Here is a 27,540-nt window from a genome sequence, read left to right on the forward strand (position 1 = left end):
TGTAACAAATTCCATCACATAGTACAATAAAAGCATAATCATTCTGACTTAAAAAAGAACAAAAGTGAATAAAATAAGTCCAGTCACTACAAAAACTAAAAGAGCCAACATTTCTTGAGATTTTAAGAAGTGAAATAGTAGCCCAAGTGCCTCTAGTCATGTTTGCAAAATGAGCAGTATGGAATTTTACTTGAAATTTGACTACTTGCAATACTGAAGAAAATTGAACTGAAATGTTGGACGAAGTTCAACTGTTGTTGGTCTGCTAGCAATTAGAAGCGAGATAGTATTGCTAAAAAAGTTCATTACATGAATTCAGAAAAGGTTTTTAAAAAAATAAATAAATAAATAAAAAAGCATTTGCAATTGTAGTCGCCCCATTGGAAATTTTTACAAAGCAACAAACACAAGGAAAGTCTGATTCTTCTTTGTTTTATAGCATTCAAAATTTCACAATTTTTTACTATCAATATTTTGTCATATTTCCATGAGCATCTACAACTGCTTGTAATCTTCTGGGCATTGAATCTCCCAAATTTTCAAATAAGTTTTGCCCATTGTCACCCACAACATCTTCAGCAGCTCTTGTAACTCTGCGATGGTAGATGGTTGTTTTTCTTCAACCTCTTTCTTTAATTGATTCCATGCATTCCCAATTGGGTTTAAGTCAGGTGAGTTACCAGGCAATTCAAGAACTGGTATGTTATTGTCATTCAACCACTTTGTAACCGATATCTTCCTGTGAGCTGGCGCACCATCATGCACAAAGTACAGACATTCATGAATTGGCCAGAATGTCAACATGTGTTCTTCCAATACATTTATGTAATGGTCCCGTCATGGTTACGTTCTTGGGGAGAAAATAGTCCCCCTCTACTATAAGTACCACTGAATGCACCCAATACCATTACACTAGCTGGATGTTTTTTAGCAGTGTACCTCGGATCATACCGTGACACATTTTTCGGTCTTCTCACAATTTTTTATACTGATCTAACAAGTGTAAACATGCTTTCATCAGAAAACATTACATTTCGCGCAGTCTTCTGATGTCCAGTGTCGATATTTCCTGCAGAAATTTAGCCTTTTCTTTAATTATCCCATAATCGTCCTAACTTCAAATTTAGTTATGCTATAGTGTAACCTTGAGTTAAAAATATATTTCAGTTCCAAGGCAATCGCAGATATGCATCTTCAAAAGTTCAAGGTCCAAAGGTCAAAGTGGATGAACTTGAAAAGATTTTATTCTAAATATAGCGATGTGATACACTGTTGGAAAGCATATTTCATGTCCTTTCAAGCAAGAATACAACCAGCTCTCTACGTCAAATAGGGTAAGAGCAATTATCCATGAAAGTCTCAGGGGCAGACTAAAAATCAACAATATTTTGTAATTTTGAGCCCCCAAACCTCCATAACTACGCCATGCAGGAAGTTACAATTTCTGAGGATTTCATATCTTCATGAAGACTACCAAATAGTAGAGTTTCAGAAAAATCCGAGATGGTCAGGTCAGAAATTACACTTTTTTTTTGTTCGATTTGGCATGGAATGACCAAAATTTCTGCTTTGGTGATGTGATGCAAAGGCAAATTTAAATGAAATTACTGGAAAGCAACAAGTGACAGGGATGATTATTTCTTAAATGACCCAAGCTCTGCCATGTCAGAGTTAGCTGGGATTAACACTTAAAACACTAATTTGGAGAGAATAACAGACTTTCTTGTAAGCAGTTAGAAAACAAAAATCACTGAAACAAAATTAAATTATAATTTAATGCAATTTAATTAAAATTATACTTTTTTCTCTCCTACTTTGTTCTCGCTTTTAAACTTCCAACAGCAATGCATGAAATACAGGGTTCATAGGAAATATGCATTACTTCCAATTTCCATTTTGATAATCTTAAAAAACTTGTTTTAATCACAAATTCTGGTACTTACAATGACCAAAGGAAGGAGAGAGAGAGAAGTGAGATGAAAGAAAAATTATACATATTTGTTTTTCATAATTTGGGGAATGAATGATGCAGTATACTGAAGAAAATTACTTTTTCAGCGCAACTTACTTGTAAAGGCCACTCAGCAGTGAAACAACAATTTCCTATGGGTGGTGTCAAAAGCCACCAAAATCAGCATATCTTTACGAGGAAGTCGAATGGAAAAAATAGTTTGCTTCAGTTTATGTATGATTGTTTTTATTTTTTTGAACTGCTTGCATGCCATTCTATTGCTGTCTCCAAGATAAATGTTTGTTAAGTTTTTAGAAATTGTTTAAATATATTAAAACTACTATTACTTCAAAATGATACCCGTTTTAGCTTCGAAATATATCAACAAAATATAACTCTACTACATACTGTAGCCTAGAGAGAACATTATTTACATATAAATTAAAGTTCATGAAAGTTAACATGCACTTGTTCCAATTTGATTATCTTGAACATTCAATAAATATATTTAGACTTACATAGCACAGTCAAAGTATGGCTAACTTCCATTACTGGATTTGTAAATATTTTACAGTTATATTGTCCATCATCTGTTCGTTTGATGTCTTTAATCAGCAGAGAATTATCGTCCTGCATTATTAGTCTCTCGTCATTTTTGGCTCTTAGTTTTTGGGTGACATAAATAGCTTCAACACCTTTATACCAGCCAATCGGTACAACTGAAAAATAAATAAATCCACATTAAATAAGTATTCGAAACTGATTAGCATAATAATTAGAAAAAATGTATTGTTCAGTCACAGACACTTCTGGTTTTTAACAAAACCAGTGACACCAGTGACTCTCAATGGGATGTTTACAACCCTGAAGTGTTCGTGACTGTACAAAGGATTTCAGAACAGAGGTGTATAATTACATATTTTTTCAGGATAATTACATATTTTTTCAGGAAAGTTAACGTTTTGAAGGGGTGATGTATGAACACCCTGCATGCTGAACAACAGCATTATTAACTTCTAATTTTAGAAAAAATGATTTACGCCAAAGATTGGCAACTGTAATTTTTTACTCATGTTGTATGTTTAGCATGTTAGGACATCTGGCAGTTGTGTAGAGTGGATGAATAAACCCCAACTTAGGAGGAATCTATGCATTTAATTAGTGTTCCATCAATATATCTATGTAAAATAAATATCTCATTCCGCATGCTCAATAACACATATGTGTACATAGCAAGGAGGTAACAGAGGGAGAGGGGAAGCTGAAGCCCAAAAGACCAGTTTCGCTGCTTCAGATTACAGCTTGCCTTATGAGGAAATCAATTAGAAATTGCCCTTGAATTCTTTATTTCAATCTTTTATTCACGTTCTTGGCATTTGAATACTAAATATAGTGTTCAATGCATTAACCTTTATCAGAGTCATTATATTGTAATAAAGTACAGTTGTACAGGTGCCAAACAAGTAATATTAAATATGATACAAAGTTTAAAAGAAAACAAAATAAGCTCACGGTGCAAAAATCCTTTGCGGACTAAGGTCTGCAAAATTGCTTTCCATATGATGTGGAGTCAGTGGCATTGTACTTCATTTCAAGTAGATCTCAAGTGACTTCCAGAAGAAAAAAAACTTGAAATTTTGGGGTTTGCACCAGTGATTGAACGCAGGAGTGCTAACAAATTGGCTATGTGGGAGCCCACCTTAAACTTCCTTTTATTGTGATCAACTAAGAGGTAAATATGTTGTATGCATGACCTAATGATTACAATTATGTTAGCTCTAAAGAAATGTAATGTCAGAGATTTAGTTTCAAAGTATGGCAATTTCAACATTTTGAATTGGAACACACATAGCTCAGTTCACAATACTATAAAAGAAAATAGTCTATATTAAGCTTGACAGTTCTAAATAAATTCAGGCAACCATTTTCACCTACCCTGGTTTATGTTGCTCATATGCATGAGAATTATTATGCATAAAAATTATTGAATTAAAGGATAATTGTAATATTTACTTGCTTCTGATGCTTATTTTTACCATGTGTTTGAAAATTATATTACACTAACTATATTTATATCTCTCAAACCTATATAAATGCAATTAATATTTCATGTGAAGGTTTTATGATTAATATTTGCAAGAATTAAGACAACTCGTACCATAACTGCTCTCAACTTTGCAAGGAAGACGAACAGATTCTCCTTCTCTTACTTCAAAAACTTTATTATCAGTAAGGATGACAGGAGGTGGTCCAGATGGCATTCCTTCTTCGTCATCATCATCATCATGAGAGTCTTGAGCCCAACCTAAAACAAAATTTGAAATAATAATTAGAATTTCTTTTACACAAATTTTGGTGTGTGTGTGTAGCTACACAATTGGCAGTTACACTGACTTACAATATTTATATTAACTATCATATTGTACAGCTGGATAGTGTAATGGTGGGATAGTGAGTCAAGCCCTCAATACATTTGGCTACCAAGGAAACTTCCATTTATTTAGTCACACACTGCATATAAATTGAAAAGTGCCACCATATGCAATCTGACCAATTCTCAGCAAGTATAATATTAAATACTAATCTTCCATATTTTAAAATCACTCCTTACCCATACATCACTTCCCCAGCTCCCTTATCTTTAAAAATTCTGCAAATTTATACCATTTTAAATATCCCTTACGCACAAACGTTTGAAAATTCTGGGTAGGCTAAATGGATGATATTCAACTTTACGTCATCATGCAGTGGGAAGGAATAGCATGAAGTCTGGCAAACAAATTTGCAGGGGTTAAGGAAAGCTTATGAGAAGCCTTCTTACAGTGAGAATATTTGCTATATTTTATACGTACAAATTCCTCACATGATCACAACAATCATATCTTGAATCATTGCAGCAAAGACCACACAATTCTTATCCAGCATGATTTCACGCAAATTGTTGGGGAAGTTGTTCACTGAGTATCATCCATTACAACTCAGCTGGTATATGGATATTTTTTTAAGCCATACGTAAATATTCTTTCATCCATAGTGACAGTCATGTACAAGAAAATTTCATATAAAATGTCCCCATAACTTTTTTGGAACACCCTGTATATAATGGAATGGAGAATTTTCTGCAACCAAATTTCCAGTTCTATATCTGGTATCAACCTAATTCTACAGAAGCAACTACGCCCATAAATGAATCCAGCTAGTCAGGAAGGGTGGGGACACCCATCAATAAATAAAACCCATTTCGACTGATCCTCATTTCGACATTCAAATTAAGGATGGTGAAGTGGAAATGCATGCAAAAGTAAAGCTGCACTGGCTAGACCTATCTTTTGCTACTTGCATCGTGGATTTAGGTCAATTCTCTTCCACCGACAGAGCGCAGCACGAAACGCCCGCAAATTCAATATGTCCCCGAGAAGAATGAATGTAAATTGCACTTACTCAGCATTTTCGAGTGACTGACAGTTGCCGGTCAGATGACTGAATGAAGAGTGAAGATGGGAACATGGTGAAGAAGGAATGACAAATGAGGTTTTAACCAAAGCTGTAACGATATAATCTGACCTAAAATTTGCAAAATTTAAAGCGGGTATACTGGAAGTACTGCGGCTGTGTGACAATGGTTTATCCAGTAAAGGTAAATTGAGACCAAAAATGGATCAAATTGTCATTTGGAGGAATTTTATTGTGATTTTGAGGTCACTGTTATGGATGTTGGCACTGCTGATGAGGGTCAAACAAGAACATCCTTGATCGTAAGTTGGTCTAAATTGTCACTGTGTATGGAATCAAGGTTTCATTGTATTTCGGTTTTCATTTTACTCTTATGGCTAATCGTGACGAGCATGAATGATGATTGATGAAGGGACACTCGTATCCATGGCCACGCAAGGGCTCGAACCTGGAACCGTCGGTGGCGAGTCCAGTCAACCACTGAGGCGAGTTGAGACAAATATCCCCCGACCCCTTCCCAGCAGGGTACGAATACTGGGGGACGGGGGGATTTCTCCCACCAATAATCTTGGCCTCACAAATCCCCACCAAAAGTTTCCGGGGGGGGGGGGGAGTTTTTGTTATAACAAACAAAAGATAATACTTTTGATTTCAAATCTACTTTACTAAGAATAATATCGAAAAAAACATAAATTAGTGTAGTGAGTATTGAATGTATTCTCTTCTCAAGAGATCGTTAACAAATCTTCATCAATACGCACAATACGTAAAACTAGAATGCAAAACAACAATACTATGAAATCTAATTGATTTATATTAACATAATGCACAAACTAAACAAAAACATACACACAATAAAACCACTTGAACTATTTCATAATTTATTAACGTCCTTAAACAGTTGGTAAAGAAATTAGCTTCTTTGCAATATCTGATATGTATAAAAGTAACAAATTAATTTCCTTTGTGTAATTAATAATAATAGTATTATTATTATTTTATTTTTACTTTTATTAACATTACAAATATGTATATCGTATAATATACACATATGTTTGTGGGGGAGGGGGTTTGAAGATGAAGAACTTTCTCCCCTCCCCAACAGTTTTCAATGATTTCGCACCCGGCTTCCCAGAGCGTGTCGTATGAGTGACCTGCCCCTTTTTAGCTACCTGCTTATATTTTTGCCATTTTTTAAATATTTTTGGTAACCAAAGTCTCGTGGAGGGACGGAGTGAGAGAGTATCATGCCCACCGAACTCTCTGGGCACTCCGCTGCAAGAGTCCCGATTAAACCAACAAAAAATCCAACAATTCTTCTACATTTATAATATATATGCTCTTCAAATATTGTGATATATCCCAAGCTCAGATACTTGAAACATGCATCACTGTTCAACACCCAGTGGAACTCTGTTTCACTGTTGATAGCAAACAGGTCATATTCTGACACCCCCTGCAACCTAATCCTGAAATCCTCAACAATTGACTTGGATTTTATGTATCTTCAGATGTTTCTTCTGTCAAAAAAAGTTGACATCTAAAAAAATATAAATTATTACAAAATTGAGCACAGCTGTTTGCCACAGTAACATTTTGTATCAAAAACACCATACCTTAAAATTTCAATCAAGCAATCTATACTGCAATCCATAAATCTTTTCCATATGAAATACATTATAATCTCATTCATATTCACAAGTCTATTGTCAAAATCAAATAAGCTTGAGGTGTAAAAATCAAAGCCTCTGTACAGCACATAATCCTGTTGGAACATAAAAGCCCAGTTGCTTCAAATAATTTTTATCTGTGATCTGGTAGGCATACAGGTGAAGAGAGTGAACAATGCTGTTATTATTTATATAGCATCTTCCAAAACACATAGAACCTACTATTAGATTGAACCCAACAAAAAATCCTACATTCTTCTATACTTATTATACATATGTTCTTCAAATCCTGAAATATCTCTCAAGCTCAGATACTTGAAACATCTATCACTGTTCAACACCCAGTGCAACTCTGTTTCACTGTTGATGGCAAACAGGTCATACTCTGACACATCATCTAACCTAATCCTGAAATCATCAACAATTGACTTGGATTTGATATGTCTTGAGATGTTTCTTCTGTCAAAGTAAGTTTTCATCTGGAAATTAAATAGGAATGCCACTCAATTGCTTGCCGCAAAAGCTCTTGCCTAATAATTTGTTGCATAATATTGGATAATAATTTGTTGCACAACATGATGCAATAGAAGTGGACCGGAAGTAGACCGGAAGTGGACCGGAAGTAAACCGGAAGTGGGCCGGAAGTAAACCGGAAGTGGACCGGAAGCGGACCGGAAGTAAATATGTGTGGGTGTGGGTGGGTGTGGGTTTTATGAGCATTTTTGGCTTAGTTTTAAGTGTAGCCATAATAATATCAAGAGGGGCATATTTTTAACAAGCTTATGGACAACAATTTGGCAGATACAACTTTTGTAAGTGTAGGCAAATCAATCTGAGGGGGGTCATCATTTCACGGGAAATTCCCGAGGGCTTTTTTACAAAAATCTTGGATTAGACAGAGTAGCACACTTGAGCAATAAGCTCATATGCACATCTTAACCTAGTTTTAAGTGTAGCCAAATCAGTCTGAGGGGGGCTCATACTTTCTCGTCCTAGTAATATAGTATTTTACACTACTGTAGGTGTACATATACTTGGATGAGAATAATACCAAACAGAGACATTCTTGCAGGAGTATATCAATTTCTGTTCATTGAAAGTCAACCTGGTTCCATATTCATCTGCGTTAACAGCAAATTGTGTAGCCTACTTCTTAAATAATAGCTTCTACATGAGCTATTTTTCATGCTAAAGCATTGCTGCCACGTTGGAGTTGATAATAAGCAGAGTAAAATATGTTACAACATTAATATATGGAATAAAACTGTCATTTCCATTACACAGTATTTGGTTGGCCTAAAAAAAAAATGTGCCCGAAAATTTGCTACCCCCGTGGAGCCTTTTGCAGCTGAGTTGTGTGCAGTTGTATCATTATAAATCAAACCACAGAGCTACATCTGAAAACCATAATCTGTTATTTCGTTTCACACTGGCAAAGCAGCAAGGGAGCATTGAAAAATGTGCCTAGGGATAATTCGAGAAGTGGTTTTGTTGGCAATAAACGTGATTCATGGTTAGCGAGTTCAAATGTCCGAATTAGGAACTGAGAGAACAGGGTTTTTCACCAGTTATTTTTTTCTGCGTTAAAGGTTATAGCTTACCCTAGATTTTATTTGGTGCTATGGTGAGAAAGAGAGTTGATGCTTTATTGTTTGAACGAAGGGTTGTGCAAAAATTAATATTTTATACTGCCTAAAAGTAATGACGTCATGGGCACACGTGAGTCAGGACAGGTGTGTTTAGGGTTAGTGATCCACGAATACCTAAGTGCGACGATTAATTGTTAGGAACGATCTCCTTTTAATCTTCGCTTCATCAATCCTTTCTTCTTTCTTTGTGAACGTTTTTCTCCTTTCTCCTTAGCTGATTTAATCCTACCCATAATATAATCGTTCTTTCGTCCTATTTTCTTTCATTTTTCATGCTTTAGTCATTTCTTTCATCTTGTTTCAAACGCCAATCTCTTTCCACTCTTTCTCTTAGATTGTTTCATTTTTCAGGTTTCTAGTTTGGTTTTGAGTTGGTGTTTTAAGTTCACTTTGTGCACAGTAAGGCTAATCGGGACTGGGCTCACAGTTTAAAATGAAATCCGAACCCCTATGTGCCTCCACCGAATCAGATGAGAGATTTTCCACTGCACGAACGCGACCGACGAAGCCCCCTGCCTCGCTTAATTCCTCCTTTTTGCCTCTCTTTTAACACTGCAGTACCGCTGCAGTCCACACGTGTGTGCTATTTCATTCACAAAGTGTTTACAAAGCCTTAGATAGACTATGGAACACACACGAATGACATACCAGAATTCGTATCCAAATTTCCGCCCCAATTCCTCTTACTGACCTCCGTGGCAGAGTGGATAGCACAGTGCGTTACGATGCCATGGGTTCCGGGTTCAAACCCCGGCCTTGGCATGGATGTTCTTTTTGAGTTTTCCTACATCATACCATCACTCATCCTCATCTTGGCGATTAGCCAAAAGAGGCAGAAGAGCGAAGCAGCATGCTGCGTTAGGCAGAAACCGCCATATAGCAAATATATTAATGATCTGTTTACTCACAAAAGACTAATTCTCAATAAAGATTACACGGTAACCTAGGACATCAAAAGAGAGGTGCCCAAACAAAGAAGCCCTTAGTTGTGGTCACAGCTAAACTCACTTCCAAACATTTGCCACGATGTGTGTGTGTATCCAGACTCCCGTATGCCAAAGGGAATGCATATTTCCGCACATCAAAGGGGCGTCGGGGAAAAAGACGGTCCCTTATCATGTATCCACGCTTCTAAACTTAAAAGTTTCCCGAAACCAGATGGTAATATTTTGGGCTGCTGCACTTCGTCAACCATCAGCTATCCTGGATGCACATCTCTAGTTTTCTGGAGGATGCTGCATCGACGACAGTTCAAAGTTATAGGTGGTCGTAAAGTTCCATGGAAGATAACGGTGCGTGCACGCAATGGGAAGGGGGGGGGGGGGCAGGAAGGATACGGCCTTGTTTGGATGATCATAAAATATTGGTCTTCCGCACTCTGCGAGCCAGAAACGGTGGTGCGAAACTCGGGGGAGGTTCTTTGGAAAGTTGAACCGTGATCTCTTCAGTGTCTGGCTGGGAGGTCTATGAGAACTTTTCACGCCGACTGTACATTTGCAGACGTGGCTGATCCATCTCAGTAGATAGGGATAACAGTTCGTTCACCCCTATTTTGCAGACAATCAAACCCTCTCTTTTGATATCACCCCTGTAACTAATCGATACGCATTGGGGCAGTCGGTGTGACATGTGGTGAATATGATTGGATGGGTAATCCCAAGAATGGGCCAACAAAAATCCAGATTCATAGTTCAAGGTTTGCGATTTCATACTGCCACATCTGGTGTGGCAATAGGCCTCTCCATTATCTGGCAAAAACATTCTCAAGCCAGAAAGAACGTACTTCTCAGACACATTTGCAAAGTTTAATTCTGAAATTCACAAATTCAAGGTGGCCGCGGTGGCTCAGTCGGTAACGCGTCTGACTACCATGCTAAAGGTCCCGGGTTCGATCCCCGGCCGGTTCAAATCTGGGAGCTTTCTAACGCCCACCCAGCGTCGAATAACATGGGTACCTGGGGGAAACCCTGGGGGGTAAAGGCGGTCAGGGGCGTGATGCTGATCACATCACCCCCACTCACGACCGGATCAAGAAAGTGTGGGGCGTTACCCCCACACCCCCTATACGCCTTCATGGCGTGGTGCTAAGCACAGGGGAACACTTTACTTTACAAATTCAAGGTAATTCTATAATAATGGTTATCATCACATACTATCTTAGTAACTTTTCACGTACTTAATTCTCTATTCAGCCATTTTATAATACCTCTCTCTCTCTCTCTCTTTTTTTCGCTAGTGTTATTATAAGAATCCATTTTTCTCTTCTGAGTAACCTACTTAATGACGAATATCTTTCCACGGGACCATATTCCTACTTTCGTTCTCGGCGTCTTCTTTCCCGCCGACCTCTGGGGTGAAGTGGTTAGCACGCCACCAGAGATCATATGTTTGAATCCCAGCCTGAGCATCAGTTTTCTTAGCGAGTCTCTCTTCATCAATTTCATCATATCATCACTCATTCTTACATTATCGATTAGCCAAGTAATAAATCAGATCAATCAATTTTCTTTTAGGATTCGGTCATCCAGCGTATTTCCGTTCCGATTTCTTTATAAGTACGTATATATTGAAGTGTGACTCGAACTAACATCGGGGATCGAGAGTCACTGGGATGTAGCAAATAACAAAACGAGAGGTGTAAAGTTCATAATGGCTGTAAAGGGCCCGCTAAGGTCAATGAAGAGAAAAATGAGATAGAACTGAGTGAAATGATTTCTCCACACTTATCATACCTGTCCACTGTTCTCGATGAGTGCTGTCATAGACGTATCTAACAGTCCGTGTCCATAACTTGTCAGAGTTCGTACTTCGACTCTGACTGACGCTCCTTCCGGACTTCATGTTTTATACTACTTCCGGACTAGAGGTTGTTACTCCTCATGTCCTCAATCGGTGAGGTGTACATTCGTCACCTTCAGTTTAACCTCAGCACAGAGGTATTGTGAAATGTTGCGCATTCCTAGGATAACGAGAAGCAGTCGACGGAAATGTCAGGCTAATGAACAGTGCAAAGAGACCATTAACCTATATATATCTAATCTGTGCCATTAACCCTTAACCACAGTCGTGCGGTCCACAGGACAGGAAAAAAGGAATATAAATATATCAAGACATATTTTAAATGATGTGAATTTAATCATGTCTTATGCTTTGTTATTCACTGAACACAATTACGTAGTTTTGAGAGCGAAACTTTATTATTTTAACTTACCTCAAAAAAATATTTTGTTTATATTGTGAGTTTAAGCAAAACAAATACACCAATCCAAAATATCTCTTAACTGAGTATTTACACACAGCTGATCAACGTGAATTTAGTCCTTAGTTATTGTTTAACATTAATTCTTCATAACCACTATGACGCTCCTTCCTCGGCTTAGTGAACGACACGGTCATACATTTCTCAAATTAGATTTTTAAAATATTATTTCATATTTTTACATCATAAGTTGTCCAAAAGTTCAATCCGAATTATCATATATCAAGTTAACCTTGCAAATAACTGTGTTAACTTTTGGAGAAATAAAGAAAATTACCACATGTTAAATATTAAAGAACAGTGTATTATATATAAATTTCACAAGCACGAAATATTCGTTCATATACCGTATAAAGCATACATTCATATACTCAACTGAGATTTTACATTTCGATATCACTTTTTCGTAATTCAAGTTCTTTTACATATTAGTCGCGATCTGAAGTCAACTTATATGCATATGAAAAATTGTTCCAAGTTTCAAGATTTTCCACGAGACGATTTGCACAAAACGCTCGATTATTACGATGAACTATCCAAGACAAATAATGTGTCCTTTTATGTTCTACAGACTTTCCACATTCCAAGCAAGTTAATTTTTCGTAAATTCGAAATAGGCCTTTCTTTTATGTAGCTACATATATATATATATATCCACAATACTTATCTGTTAGCTCGTTATGAAGATAAGATGGCTGCCATTTTTACGTGAATCCATCGGGTCACAAATTTAATGTCCTTTGGACCTTTACTGCACTTTGCGTTGCAATTTCAACTATTAAATGCAAATCTTGTACTTATCTGCACTGCTATATCATATTAGATCGACGAATCTTCACGTTATAATGAAATTGTTCCAATTTCTGTTTCCGAAAACTTTTAGCGACTCCATGTCAGTCCCGGTTGATCTTTCAGATGAAACAGTGTATCCAAACTCACACTGTTACAACTTTTAGCACAGAATACAAACTTGCGAATACTTTTCAAGTGACAAATTTAGAATAGTACAGATATAATGCAAGAAAACGCTTGTAAGATAAATTAGATACAATAAAATAGATATTACAATATTCTTTTACATGTTTACGTATTTTATTTACACCTTTTTCAGTTATTTTAAGTTTTACAATTTTGGTGGGAAAAAGGTTATTTACGCGCAACTTAGATTTTTCCCTTTATGTGAGTTGGCTATGTTTCCAAGTTTAGGATTACTTCACAACTTTAGGATTACTCTTCAAGGCGCTCATTTTAGCAAATCGTAAGTTTATCGTTGAAAATTAACCAAAACTTATTTCAAATGGTTTGTACATGCTAGTAAAACATATTAAATACATGTTCGTACCCATTTAGTAAAGAAAGAGCAAATAAAAGCTGTTGAAACCAAACATATGTGTGATTATGCATAAATTGACAATTTTCATGATACTTCACAAACCAAATTACATCGCTGAATTATAAAAATATTTTAAATGTTTGAAGTTTGCATACGTACTTCAATTAGAACTAAGCCAAAGTGATGCAAATTAATTTTCTACTAATATAAACCACCAAATACGACCTCAATTCGTAAATTTCGAGTAATAAAATTATTTTATTTTTCACATTATGATGGTACTCATTCTGATACCGTCATACCACGGGTCCCTCTATTCAGTATATGCCACAAATAAAAAAATCTGCAATTCTCTTGTCTATTGATCGTAATAAATCATCGGTGATTTTAAACGAGCCTCTTCTCTATCTTCACTCATTATACCTCATCAATATATTATTCTTTTAGCTGCCTTTCTATCGTTATCTCGACTTCAAGAGTACTTTTGAGCCCATTACATAACGCACACTATTCGATGCCTATTTTAAGTACCTGTCTCAATCTTCAAAAGCACTTTTCTCTCGCTTCTGCAGGTGTCTATTTTCCATATTTGAATTTCAACGATGCACGTTGTAATTGCCGATACAGCATTACCCTATACGAGGTTCGGGCGATACTTGATACGCAGGCGCACTGTTTCAAGCCAAACAACTTCCACACTTACCAACTTTGACATATCGGAAGAGAAATTTCCAGCCAGATTGAAATTAAGGAAGGCGGCGGTTCGGAAACTTTATATCGTTGTTTATCGAACGATCTTCCTTATGCCTGCTTATTTCTCAATCAGCCTTTCCCGGCAACCCTTTCGGTGCGTGTGTACATGCGTGATACACACGTGTTTGCGCCATAGGAACATCTATAAAAAGAAACTGCTTTGCTTATCTCCAGACAAATCTTGGGTCTTTAACGATCACCCCCGTCTCTTCCCTCGGCTTTGATGGGCTGGAGGCATCCAAGCTAAAACATTAGAAAAGGCGGAACAACAGACCCTTTTAGATCCTGTTTTTCTTCCTTCTTTCAGAGGGTACATTCCCCACGAGTTTCAGCCACCCCTTTGCTTTCAACCTTATCCCTAAGAAAATCAGAGAAAGAAAGTTGTTCTGCACGGCTTTGGTATTATTTGGTACTACCCCTGTGAGTTCAGGTGTCTGTGACTTTCAGATTTGCCACTCTCATACACAACTAAGGATTCTACACGCCTGACAAATGACTGACTACAACAATTAGCTCTAATTACTTCATTTTAATATTTATCTGCAGTGGAGGGTCGTCGCCGAAACATTCCGTTGGGTTGGGGCTCGACGTTGGACAATATATTTTCACTTGGCCCCTCCTCTGGGTATTGCTTTTAAGATTCTAGTTCAACTTCTTTTGTTTTCAGTTTCCTTCTTACTCTTGTCTTATTTCTTTATCTTCTCTTATATACACACATACATTTCTTACTCTGATTCTTTCTTTCCTCCTTCCTTCTGCATTTCTCTCTTCCTCTTTTTCTTACTCTGTCTTACTTTTTCATTTTCTTTCTTCTATATTTTTCTCATTCCTTCTTACTCTGTTTACTTCTTTCTTTACTTCTTATTCATCCTTATTTCCCCTTCTTACTGTTTCTTTCTTCTATATTTCTCTCTCTCTCTCTCTCCTTCATACAGTCTTCTTTCTTTCTTCATTTTTTATATTTCTCTCCTTCTTACTCATTCCTTCTATTCCCTCTTCCTTTTCTTTTTATTCCTATTTCTATTTCCTGTTTTCTTTTCTCCTATATTTGTCTCTCTTTTTTATTATGTTTTCTCTTTTTCTTTCTTCCTGTTTCTCGATGGATCGCTTTCTTTCATTCATCTCATCTCATTTTCTTTCACCCATATTCCTTCCTTCTGTATTTCTTTGTCACTCTTATTCTGTTTCTGTCCATCTTATTCTATCTTGTTTCTTTCTCCCTTCCTTCCGTATTTCTCTTTTCCTTCTCACGTGTCTAATACTGACGTTCTTTAATTACATAATCTCATATCTGCCCGATATTCAGTTTGTATGCACTGGACAAGAAACTCCGTTTAAATTATGTCATTTTCTACCTTCTCCTGCAGTATTTCAAGTTTATTACATTTCCTAAACAGAATTATTTGACAGCAAAACTGAAAAAGCAGCACACTTTTATGAATGAATGCCATTTTGCTTGCAAAAAAACACCGGCTGATTGGGAATTTAGGCATTATTCTGAAAACTGAATTTCTATGTGGCGCCAGGAATGAAAAGAAAATCCCTCGTCCTCATTTGCATGGTAATGATGTTGCTTCTCATCTCGTTCGATTAAAATACGAAACGGCAGAGAACGTAAACAGGCATGCTGGAACGTTGTACTGTACACTACCACTTTTTCTTTGAGATTTCCAGCAATATTTTTTTGGTCTTATTTTTTCTTATTAATTTCCCAACTCCCACTTGCAATAAGAAAAATTAATTTTCTGGTATTTCTCAGGGACATTTTTCAATGCTCGAGTGCATTTCGATATATTTAAATACATGTACCCTGGCCACTAGGTCAAAGAGGCTAGGTTATGTAAACGATTCTGCATGCATTGAACTACTGTATACCACTACCCCTATGCCAGACAGCTATAGCAGCTTGGAGATATACGACAACAGCACCAAACCAAACTCGCCTAACCTACTCATGCATATGCAACGCAGAAATACATGTGAATAGGTTAGGCAGGCTAGGTTTTGGTCATTTCTCCTATTATATGCATAGGTGAGTAGGTTAGGCGGGTCAGGTTTGGTGCTATTAGCACATATATCAAAGTTGCTACAGCTATCACTAGCCGTCCGTATGTCAGACACGATGTTCGACTGCTTGACCGTACTGTCGCTAGTGTCGCCCGAAATTCAAGATGGCGTCAATTGGCGGCACCATTAGGTTTCTTTTATTTCCCTTGTCTCTAACCTTTCATCATCGACCCTTAATTGGCCTTCTTTCGGGGGAGCTGCGGCGTGACGGCGCTACCACTGCAGTGGCCGCTCGGCAACAAAACGACGTCAACACAGCCGGTGGAATGACGCAAGAGAAAATGTGAAAGGCGTCTAGAATGAGTCATCCTCATCATTGACTCTTCACACTTTTCTTTCTTCGGTAAATAAGGGAAGCTACCGTGTTTTAATACACTCAGAACATACCCGAGAATCTTCACTCAAGATTGTGCAAAAAGTGGGTCATTGACACGCTGTACACACGCCTCAATATTGCGGAGATTCGCTCCTTTATACAGCATGTTTGTCCAGTGTTGGTCTAACTGCACCTTGGACAAAACTGCTGTATAAATGTTAGCCAACAGTGAAGATAAATATTAGGCAAATTGTCCATCACTGTGCTTCATTCTTTTTATTCTACATCCTCGAATTCCATTGATGCGAAGCAGATGTTTTCCTCTGCTTATTGACGGTTTCATTTCAATACTTGATCATCACATCGTAGAAAAATGACTGAATGAAAATGGACAATTCGTTTAGTTACTTTTGCCGTTTGGTGTACAAGGGCGAAATATAAGTACACATAGAATGCCCGACCATAATTACATTCAGAATACGAAACACTATACGATTCACTTGAGGGCTCCAGAAGGAATTCTGAACAGATGGAATTTTTCAGAAGTTCGAATGTAGTAGCCAGTGGCGCACTCGAATTTTGGAAAGTGGGAATGGAATCGTACAGCGAGGTTATGTCTTCTTTTTTGTAGTCAGCTCCTTAGTATAGAGCCACTATTGTCCAGTCGGTAGGGTGTCTGACTGCCACACGGGTGACATGGGTTCGATCCCCGAGGTGGATCATTTCAGGTGGGAATTCCGAGTAACGTACCTGGATGGAACGGCTCTGCGCCTCACCCAGCCTCTAATCAATAGGTGCATGGGGATAACCCATGGGGGGTAAATGCTGCCGGAGCGTGGTGCCGAGATTGTGAATGTGTGGGGCCCTACCTCCGCATCCCTCATATGCCTTCACTGGCATCTTTTATAGCATGTGGAGTTAGTTTCTTTCAGGAATGCCGGTCCAAACGCGGGGTGGGGGGTAATGACCCCATCAAATTCCCAGTGGGTACACCACTGGTCGCTCGTAGCAGTTTTTCGAAACCGAGAGAATTTTTCGAATTTTTCTTGGATAGGCTTCCAACGAAAGTACTTTGAATACGGTAGCCGGACAATTGCGATGGCGGACAATTGCCATGAACACAGAAGTGAAAGGGCGGATGGACAATTGCGATGACATTTCAAATCTTGTATCAAATTGAAGGGTGACTTAACACCCCGTACAAAAGAATTATGTGAAATATTGATATTCTCGGCTGGGAATTTGGTTCAATCAAGTTTTTGAACATAGGCTAGAGCCAACAGATACCTTTTAAATTCATCAGTTTCCTCATATGTGCGAGTACACTTCCCAACTCTCTTGTCGATTTTAATGTCACGCTTCTTCCTTTTCTGACCTTCTAGATTGAGTTCCATCCGCATGTACTTGATGTTGGTGTCTTCTGCTTGGCTCTTGAGGCAGGCCAGAACATCATGAATTTTTGGATGCGGTCTTCCAAGCCACCTATTTATTTGTGGTTCGGATCCCACCTTAAACTGTAGGTCCAGTCCCAATTAGCCTTACGGTGCATAAAATGAACTTAAAACACCAACTCAATCAATGAATTTATTTTGATGTTCCAACCTTCTACAGCATTATTAGTTCTGTGGTGTGTCTGGTTAGGTTAGGTCCTGGTCGTCGCAACTGTCCTACCATTAATTTGTAAAATGACCTTCACCGTCAAAATCATCGCAATTGTCCGTAATTTTGGCTTCATTGCAATTGTCCGCCATCGAAATTGTCCTAGATTCTTTGAATACACACAAACATTAATTGCAATTAGCGTAAACAAATGGGAATTATACAAAATAACTCGTACAGTCAAGGACACTTCTGGTTTGTAAGAATTCCAGCGTCTTTTCACGGAATCGTTACAACCCAGAATGCCAATGGTTATGTACAGTTCGCTGTAAATTGTCGTTGTTGCAGACTCGGTGAAATTCCACACACAAAAACAACTATTTATCGCACATTACCTTTCGCTTTTTACCATTATCTCTCTCTGAAAAGGAGTGCGAGAGTGTATTTTAGTGACTCCATAACAACTGCAATATCTCTGGGCTGAACAACGAAAAATAGTACCAACGACTTTGAACATAAATAAAAATATGTCACTAAAGAACTAAAGATATTCTGGTGTGTGACAAGCTGTTTACTGTGAGGCTGTTGCAAAGTGGCATCATGTATTTCTTCTTTACGATCCTGTGCTTTTTTTTGTTGTTGGAGACAGAAATTGCTTGGGTCGCTTGATTAATCTCGTATTACAAGCGCCTCCTCTGTCAGACGCTGCTCTCCCAGGCATGAATGATGACTGGAAATGCTGGCCGGAAGTCGCACTCAAAAGAGAAACGGGGGTGGGGAAGCGCGTGGCCATGGGGAGATGACGTCATTTTCTGCGGCTTCTATTAAGTTTCATTCCGTCGTTGTTTCCAACAGTTCTCCCTCAACTCGCTAACAAATGCTGTAATCGGCGGTATATGCAAATATGTAAGTCGCCTAGGTGTTCTGGCGAAGGTTATGGGATGGAGTCCCAACCGCGACATGAGTGTCTCATTGAGTTTGTTTTCAAGTACACTTTATTCACAGAAAGGCCAATCGGGACTGGAGCTACAGTTTAACGTGGTATCCGAACCACCACATGCCTCCACCGGATATCGAGCCCGGAACATCTTGCTTAAGAGACAATGACGTTACCACTAAGCCACCGGGAAAGCAGGGCATGTACTTTTAGTGTGTTTGGAAAATCCAGTCTCTTCCTTGGGGCAGATACAGTCATTTATTATTGTTGTTTTTGTATTTCTGTCATTCAGTGTCTCTGAACTTGCTTTTATTTTCAATCATAATGAATTGAACTGTTGGTTTAAGTCCACTTTATGCACAGTTAGGCTAAACGGGACTGAACGCACATTTTAAAGCAGGGTTGTTAAAGATAAAGGAATTTTAAATAAATTCAATTCCGGTCCAGGAGAGAAAATCAGCAAGCGTAAATGGGTTCTGGACCGAGAAAACTTTTTTACCTGTAAAGTTTTTCAATTCGGTCCAGGAACCTTTTTCCGGATCCATTTTAATACGGTCCAGGAACCTTTTCTTCCTGATCAGTTTAGATACGGTACAGGAAGCTTCTTTTCCCGATCAATTTAAATATACGGTCCAGAAACAGAATTTAATTGTGCGAGAAAAAGGATCCGGTCCTGTTACGGAACCCATTAAGAATTAGACCTTTAACAACCCTAATTTAAAGTGAGAACCGAACCATCGTGCAACGTCCCTCCACTGTTCAAACACCATGTTTTCCTTTGATAGATTCTGTCCTTGCAGAAATTTGGACGGCGACACTGGGATATTTCACCTCAAAGCAGAACGAGAGGCCAGAGAAGACTTTATGAGGAGAAAAATTGACAATAAAAAATGAACACACAAAAACTTTGACCAACATGACCACGGCATCGTTTATTCTCAAGGCACACCGGAAAGGGACTGCAGGATGTGCCCTCACGAACTGTCGCTATGCTGTCCTCTAGACGTTCATAGCCTCTGTTAAGGGGACTTTTCGCTATCTTCCGCGCAATAAAAGTCTCAAGGGTTCCCTTCGCAAGTTTGGCACAGAAGGAAGAAATGTCACAAGAGTTCCCCCTGAAAGGATACCACGTGCGGCATTTTGATATCTCGGTCTTCCTGGTGCCTGTGGGGGAAGATTTGGAACAAGACCAACACTGTTCCACTTTAACCAGGGTATCGATTCGCCGTGTTTATACCCCCCGCCCCCTTCCTCCCTCCCCGTTCCCCTCCATTAACAAGAACAAAAGTTGACACACTATCCATCCGAACTCTCATCAACTTAAGGGGAGCTCTGAAGTTGCTGATCAATCAACCTCCCGCAAGAAAGGAAAACAGTGATAATGTTGCAATGTCTACTTGGGAGAAAAAAGAAAAAAAAGTTTCAAAATTGAATAAAATAACTACCAAAAAAAGAAAAGTTTCAGAACTGAAGATAATATCTTTCAAAAAAGTTTATCAAGAATGACTGAAGTATCTTCTAGGGGGAAAAAAGCAAGAATCAGCAGGTGATAAGTTAAAAGTGTGAAAAGTGCAGAAGTTTCAAAATTCAATAAAATATCTTCTAAAATAAAAGCGTCTCAAAAGATTAATGGTAAACCTAAAATTTAAAAAAGTCTCCAAATTAATAAAACTTCTAAAAAGTATCGAAATTGAATATTTTTTAAGAAGAAAAACTTGAAAAGCAAATAAATAATAATTTTCAGAAACATACAAATAACAAAAGTTCAATAAAGCATCTTCTGAAAACTTTCCCAAAAGTTCCAAAACTATGAATATCAAGTATTCTAAAGAGAAGAGAAAACTTTAGACAATTGAATAAAACGTGTTTTACAAAATATATACATTGAATAAAATATATTCTGAAAGTGAATTAATATGATTGTACTGTACTTTTAACCTCTTAATGTTCCTTCTATTCAACAAATTAAAATACAATGTGACAGTTTGGATTTGCCATGAAATACACCTTAAAGTGATGAAGGCTAAACAAATATAGTTATTTGTTCATAATGGGATTAAGCGAACACTGATTCCTCAATTACACGGTAGATGGCTGTAGTATATATGTGTCAAGAAATTCGAGCAAGAAGGAAAGTTTGTTACACTAAAAGTTCCACTTTGTTGTTTTTCATTTTCACCCCCTTTTTTGTTTGTGAAATTAGTTGACAGGCAGTGCCGTGCCAAGGGAGGGGGTGATTCTTATGCCACCCTATTTGGCTCAGAATTTCTTTAAATGCTGGAAAATATGGCAAAATATAGGGCTGACTACTAAAAAGTAAGACATAACTCGCCGTTTCGAAAATCCTGGGCACGCATGCCACTGTTGAGAAGGTTACAAAGGGTACCATTTGGATCGAAGTGTACTGTACCAAAGTTTGTGGCGATACAATGTATCCCTCCGCGCCACAGAAACCGTGCTTCGTTCTCTTCAAAGATTAAAAATTCCCAGTCTCCAGTCTGTTTCGAGACGAGACACTAAAGTCTATATTCTGCCGGAACTGCACCAAGGTCTGGCTTCCATCACTCCTTTCACCACGCCGAAAACACCTCTGCGATTCTTCCGGACACCATATATGCTTCAGACTTCCAGCAAGTCAAAATATATATCCACAAGATGACAAGGAAGTAGAAGGACCGCGCTAAATTGCGTAACATGTAAATTATCTTCAGCTGCAGGAGGCGAGCGGGTATTGTCAAAAATAGAAGCGAACGGAACAGATAAAGCCTATATATAACTGCATACGCAGAGGCGCGCGAGTACATATTATAGTAGACGGTTCCGTCAGTGAGGAAATATTTGCGCTCGGCGTCTTTCCATCGTGCACTAAAATAACAATGACCGCACTGCTTCTTGGGATGCTTGCACGAGGCAGAAACTGGTGGTCGATATATGCGGAGGGTCACCACTGGCCCACTTGGCACACAACTGCTTCCCCCATGAGTTCCTGCAGAGCGTGGCATTTCTTAGTTTTTTTTCGTTGTGTTGCTCGTTCAGGGTCGTTTCGGTAATATGAAACCGTTAAGATATGAGCTGGTTCACGCTGTTCCAGAAACGCAACTCAAATTTACATCGGTCGAATTTTAGGTCCTTTTTCCTTTCTGCCAGTCCTCTCTTCTCTCTCTCTGTGGCTGTTCCATCTTCTTCCTTCTCTCTATCTTTCTTCCTCTGTTTGTCCCGTTTATCTATAGTCCTATTTCCTCTCTCTGTCCCGTTTCCCTACATTTCCTTCCCTCTTTTTCCACCCTTCCCCCTTTTCTCTTATTATCTGTCTTGTTTCTCTTTTTCCTTTTCTCTCACTTTCATTAACCTTCCTTCCTGTCATTTTCTGTTTGTCCCGTCTCCATATCTTTTTATCTTTATTTGTTTCCTTTTTCTAGTTTGCTGTATTTCTTTTCCCCTCTTATTTCTCTCTATTTTCTTTGTCTCGTTTCTCTCTTGAACCTATATTTCACTTTCTCTCGGTTTCGTTTTTCCTTTAGTCTCGCCTCCCTATCTTCCCTTTTCTCTGTTTACCTCGTTTTCCTATCTTCAATTTTATTTCTCTCATTTCCCTCTTTAATTTTTCTCGCTTTCCTCTGTCCTTTTCAGTCGCGTTTCATTCCACCCTATTATTTTTTTGTTTCTCTCGTTTTCCTCTGTCTCATTTCTTCGCGAATAGCCAAAACTGGCAGAAAAGCGAAGTCAATTATCAAATCAAATCTATGCCTCCTTGTCTACTGAACTAATTTCTCCCACCTTCTCTCTCTCGCTCTATTATTCGTAGTGTAAGTTATGTAAGGTTAAGTTTGTTTAAATTCTACTTTATGCTCAGATAGACTAGTCGGGACTGGCCCTGTAAAACCAAATCACGATGCACTGTGACTCCAGAGAGAACCGAGCCCAGGACGGTCCGCGCTAACTGTATTTCTCAACATTGCGTGTTTCATTATTCCAAAAAGAGCCTTTGGAAGGTGTACAGTGTGTTTCAAGAGCTAGAAAGCACGAATTGAAGAAGACATTCTTTTCCCGCGTCATAAGAGCAAAAGGCATCTCGAATCGTGGGTGTGAAGAAGCCATTTGGCCCGCATACCATTGAAACTACACCTGTTTCCCGTAGACACTGTGCGTTTCCTACCAGTGGCCCATCTTGCAACCATGTCACGTTCAGTTCCACGCTTCTCTGTCATCATATGGCATTATGCAAGGTACGCCTTCTCTATTTGAACGTGCTTTTAGCGAAGTTAGCACAGCACACTGTCACTTTCACTATAGGAAGTGTTTTTCCTTTTTTATTTTCAATACTTTACCGGTGATTTTGAAATCTGAAGTTTCGGTCTGAAACTTAGCCAGCCATTTATCGGCTTCTGCCTCAAGTTATATAAATTTAACTTGAAATGTACACCGTTTACTAAGGCATCGAAGCATTAGTGGGAATTGAATATCCTTGTAGAGCAAACAAAAGGATCTCTTAATTTTTCGAGGAAATATTCTTGACAGAAAGGCACACTACCGTCAAGGCATTTGGGAAGTACAATTCGTGTCAAAATTATTGTGCTTTTTCTATGGCTAAAACGATATCCAGTGGGGTGCCTAGGGATTTTTGAAAGGGGAAGGGGTTATGTACACTTTTTTTTAGTAGCCAACCTTCAATTTTCCATCTCTTCCTGCCTTTTTAAGGGGCGTATGACCCCACTAACCACCCCTTGGGCACGCGCTTGCCGATACCAATACCGACACTACAGCGCCTAGAATAACGTAGTGTGGAAAACGGCATGCTTCTGCGCTCTCAGGCTGGTTCCACTCGAAAATGATACCGCTAGAGGCGCTGGTGTCGGCACAGCTGCATGGCATTCGTCTGCTTATAATGGAAGTAAATGGAGTTTTCGCTGCAACGTCTGATTCTTTTACATGAAGCATTTCTATGAATGTGATAATTGCTATGATATTTGGTACAGTGGTCGCGAAGATATTAACGAACATTCTAGACAGTCGACCACGTCCTGTTATCGTCATACTTTCGTTAATAATACGGGAGAAAAAATACGCGTGGAATGTTCTTGGCAACTAAATTTTTGTGTATGAATTAGGTTCATTATTATTATCATCATCACCATCATTTCTTTAAAAGATATACACACTGAAGCATTTGTATTTTGGATATTTATCTCTTTTCTTCTGCTTTAAACTAATCGCGGCGATGATGATGATGATTGCATGAAACGACAAGGGGAACCCCACAAAACTTTCTTAGTGCCATCGACATGAGTGTAAGGCAACTTTCAAACCAATGGGACAAGCGACACGGGATGTTCACACTGTCACACTAGTGACACACACTTCCAGATTGTAAAATAGCATTCATTGGACATGAGGGTCCCAACTAAGTGACAAGCGACATGGTGCCTTCAGTCTATAAGCAAGCGTTGCTTGCGAACAACAGATAGGCGACACGATAAATCGCACATTACAACAACAGATCTAGGCGACACGAAAAGCCACACGTGTCGCTTTGTCGCTTCTGCGTCGCTCAAACTGGGCCATTTCCTCAATAGCTTGCAACATGTTGCCGTGGTTTGTTGTTCGCGCATACGCGATGCAATGAGTGTCTTGCTTTAGTGAGATTGCGCACCAAAGCGACAAGCGGCACGCGACAGTTATCGCTTGAGGTTTTCACCAACCGAACGCTGGCCTGTGCTTCCCGTCATGCCGCTACGATGTGAAATGTTGCTCTTGATTGGCTCCTTTCCAAGCAACATGTGTCACTTCGGTATGAAAGTTGCCTTGGACCGAATGACCCGTGTCGCTTTGGTGTGAAATCCTCGTATCGTTTGTCGCTTTGGTGTAAAATCTCCTTGAGGAAACGGTGCAGTCAGAGCTTTTGTCCCTACGGTTCGAAAGGCTGCATTGATTTCCGACTGCTCGCTTTCAAGCGACATTTGTGGTTTGTCGCCTCGGTATGAAATATCTCTCAGGATACTATTTATATTCTAATAACATAGAAAAATAAACTCTAATACACAGTCCAAGACCTGACGTCCGGAATCGCATTGCGATGTTTCTTGTGTTACGCATGCTATTTATTTATTTATTTTATTTTACTTTTCTTTCCAAATTAATGCCATTTCGTGACTGCAAATCACTCCACAAATATAACTGTTTCCATCAATTCACTTACCGCCTTTCTAGAGAAACAAATCTACACAATATATTCCAAAAACTAACTAAGCCGCATTACTTTCATAACAAAATTAGCAGCTGTGTCGATCGCACTGCCATCTACTTGTCATCGTCTCGGGGAACCAGTTTCTTGGGTCGTTTTCCACACTACGTTATTGAAGGCGCTGTACCGACACACTTACCCATTCCTACCGGTACCGAAGCTTGACAATTGTAACAGTTAAGTTTTTCAAAATACTGATGACTATTAGTGGGTGGATATTCCACTCCAATTAGAAGCATGAATTTACCAGAGTCTTGCTTTAAAATATTCAATAATTACACCAGGATATAAAAATATTGTTATGCAATCGCAAAATATACTTTTCTTCACGCCGACCTTCGTGGTAGAGTGGTTAGCACAGCGCGCTACGACGCCAAGTTCGAATCTTCGCCTGGGTATGGGTGTTTGCGAGTGTCCCTTCATCAATTTAATCATACCATCACTCATCTTCATCTTCGCGATTAGCCAAAAGTGACAGAAAATCTAACTAAACCAATCAATAAATCATGTTCTCTTCACATAATATTGGTACCAAATCACTGCAATAAGAAAAAATTGTATTGAAAATGGGATTCGGGTTGATGATTTTCGATCAAATCCACATTCAAATGGAGCAATGGAAATTTCGAATTTTGCATAACTTCCAGGAAAATTAGACTCCGCGAAAGCGTCGCGCGGCATTTTTGCAGACCCCGCGAACGATTAAAGCACAGGAAAAGTATCGGCCGGTATCGGTTTACGAAATCTGGTATCGGCTCAGAACTGTAGCTTTTCCCAGCACATGCCTAAAGAAAAACAAATTAACTAGGAAATATTAACATGGTTAATTTTAGGGATGTGCCGAAGCCGATTACAGATGTATAAAAATCGGCCGAAATTGGCACATCGGCATCGGTATCGGAATCGGCAAAAATCCGATATTTAAACCGGTACAGATTATACTAGAGTTTTTACCTTCTAATAAGTTTTATATTTTAGTTTTGTAAGATTTATTGAAAATTAGGTTATGATCCATCATTATTGTAGAGTTTTTGTAATAAATTATTGCAAACTCTCATTCAGAGGATCAACCTAAATCAAAATCGGAAATAAAACAGTACGTTGCTGAAACAGGATCTCCTGTTGTATTGGAAATTCAAAAATGAATATTCAAACTTGAAGCAAGTGCTGAGAAAATACTTGAGCATACCTGCTGCATCAGTATTCAGTTATTGAGTGTTCAGTGTTGCTGAACAGATTTGAGATAAGAGAAGAAGTAGGTTACTTCCTGAAGTGCTTCCAAATCTTGTATTTCTGAAGTTGAATCTGGCAGAACAGGAATTCATTTTGCATTTGAAAGAACTGCTTGTGTACTAATGTTAAATCTCTAGGTTCACATAACCTTTTGTAGATGCAAATGTACATTGGCATCTCTTGAGAATATATATGTATATACATATGATATGCAATAGAAATGTACATAACCAAATTTATTTTTGTCAAGCACAAAATAATATCCCATTTCTGTTTAATAATCTTATGTATCGGAATCGGTTAAATATCGGTATCGGTTCCAAAAATTATCGGTGAGTACATCGGCATCGGTAAATTTTCAGCTTCGTCACATCCCTAGTTAATTTCCTCTTCTGAATCCTCTTTGTTGTATAAATAGAAGAAATATGCATCTTTCAAGATATCGATACAAATAATTCAAGATGGCGGCGGTTCTTGACCAAGTAAGTAAAGTGCAACACCAACATAGACAGGAACAAATTCTTCATCCCATTTCAACCATAGAGCAGCAACAACCTTTCGACCAAAATACCATTCGAAACAGAACGCTTTGATGACGAAATAAACTACTCGGAACGAATTGTCGCTGAATTATTTCGCACTCCTTGGGGGTAAAAATGACAAAGCAACAATCCTTTCCTTGCTGACGCCGCAAATGCCAAAGGAAATGTCAGTCGAAGAGTGTTGTGACCTTTCTCCCCACGGAGGTGACCGCACGCGGCTTTGATGCTCGCTTGTTAATATCCTTTCAGTGCTGCCATCACGTGACCGTTCAATAAAACATCGAGGGGATAATTTCCTGTATGTCCCATAGCCATAACTGTTTGATGCATCCGCGGGTTCCTTGGGAGCTCCTGACCTAATTCCAAGGCAGAATGGCCGGGAGCGATGTTTCCCATTGCAATGTCCTTTGTGGTGGTAGCACCGAGACGCCGAACGTTCCAGAAATGATGTTTTCTCCAGTCAGTGGCGTAGCAACATATCGCGAGGCCCATATTCATTCTTTAATTTTCAAATCGCAATGTGAATCGATAAAAAAT

At 38.6% G+C, this 27,540-nt stretch overlaps 1 protein-coding gene across 3 annotated transcripts in view; it reads right to left on the bottom strand.

The window, feature by feature from the left end:
* The window catches only part of LOC145978594 (lachesin-like), a 262,283-nt gene that overhangs the window by 48,714 nt on the left and 186,029 nt on the right, over positions 1–27,540 (bottom strand). For all 3 annotated transcript variants that reach the window (XM_083111307.1, XM_083111305.1, XM_083111306.1), the window contains exons 2-3: positions 4,110–4,258; positions 2,470–2,670 (exon numbers count right to left, since the gene is read on the bottom strand). In XM_083111307.1, the coding sequence (XP_082967433.1) occupies positions 2,470–2,670; positions 4,110–4,258 (350 nt within the window). The remainder of the gene's footprint in view (positions 1–2,469; positions 2,671–4,109; positions 4,259–27,540) is intronic.

This window comes from Lepisma saccharinum, chromosome 25, assembly GCF_977018435.1.
Source record: "Lepisma saccharinum chromosome 25, izLepSacc3.1, whole genome shotgun sequence".
Lineage (NCBI taxonomy): Eukaryota > Metazoa > Arthropoda > Insecta > Zygentoma > Lepismatidae > Lepisma > Lepisma saccharinum.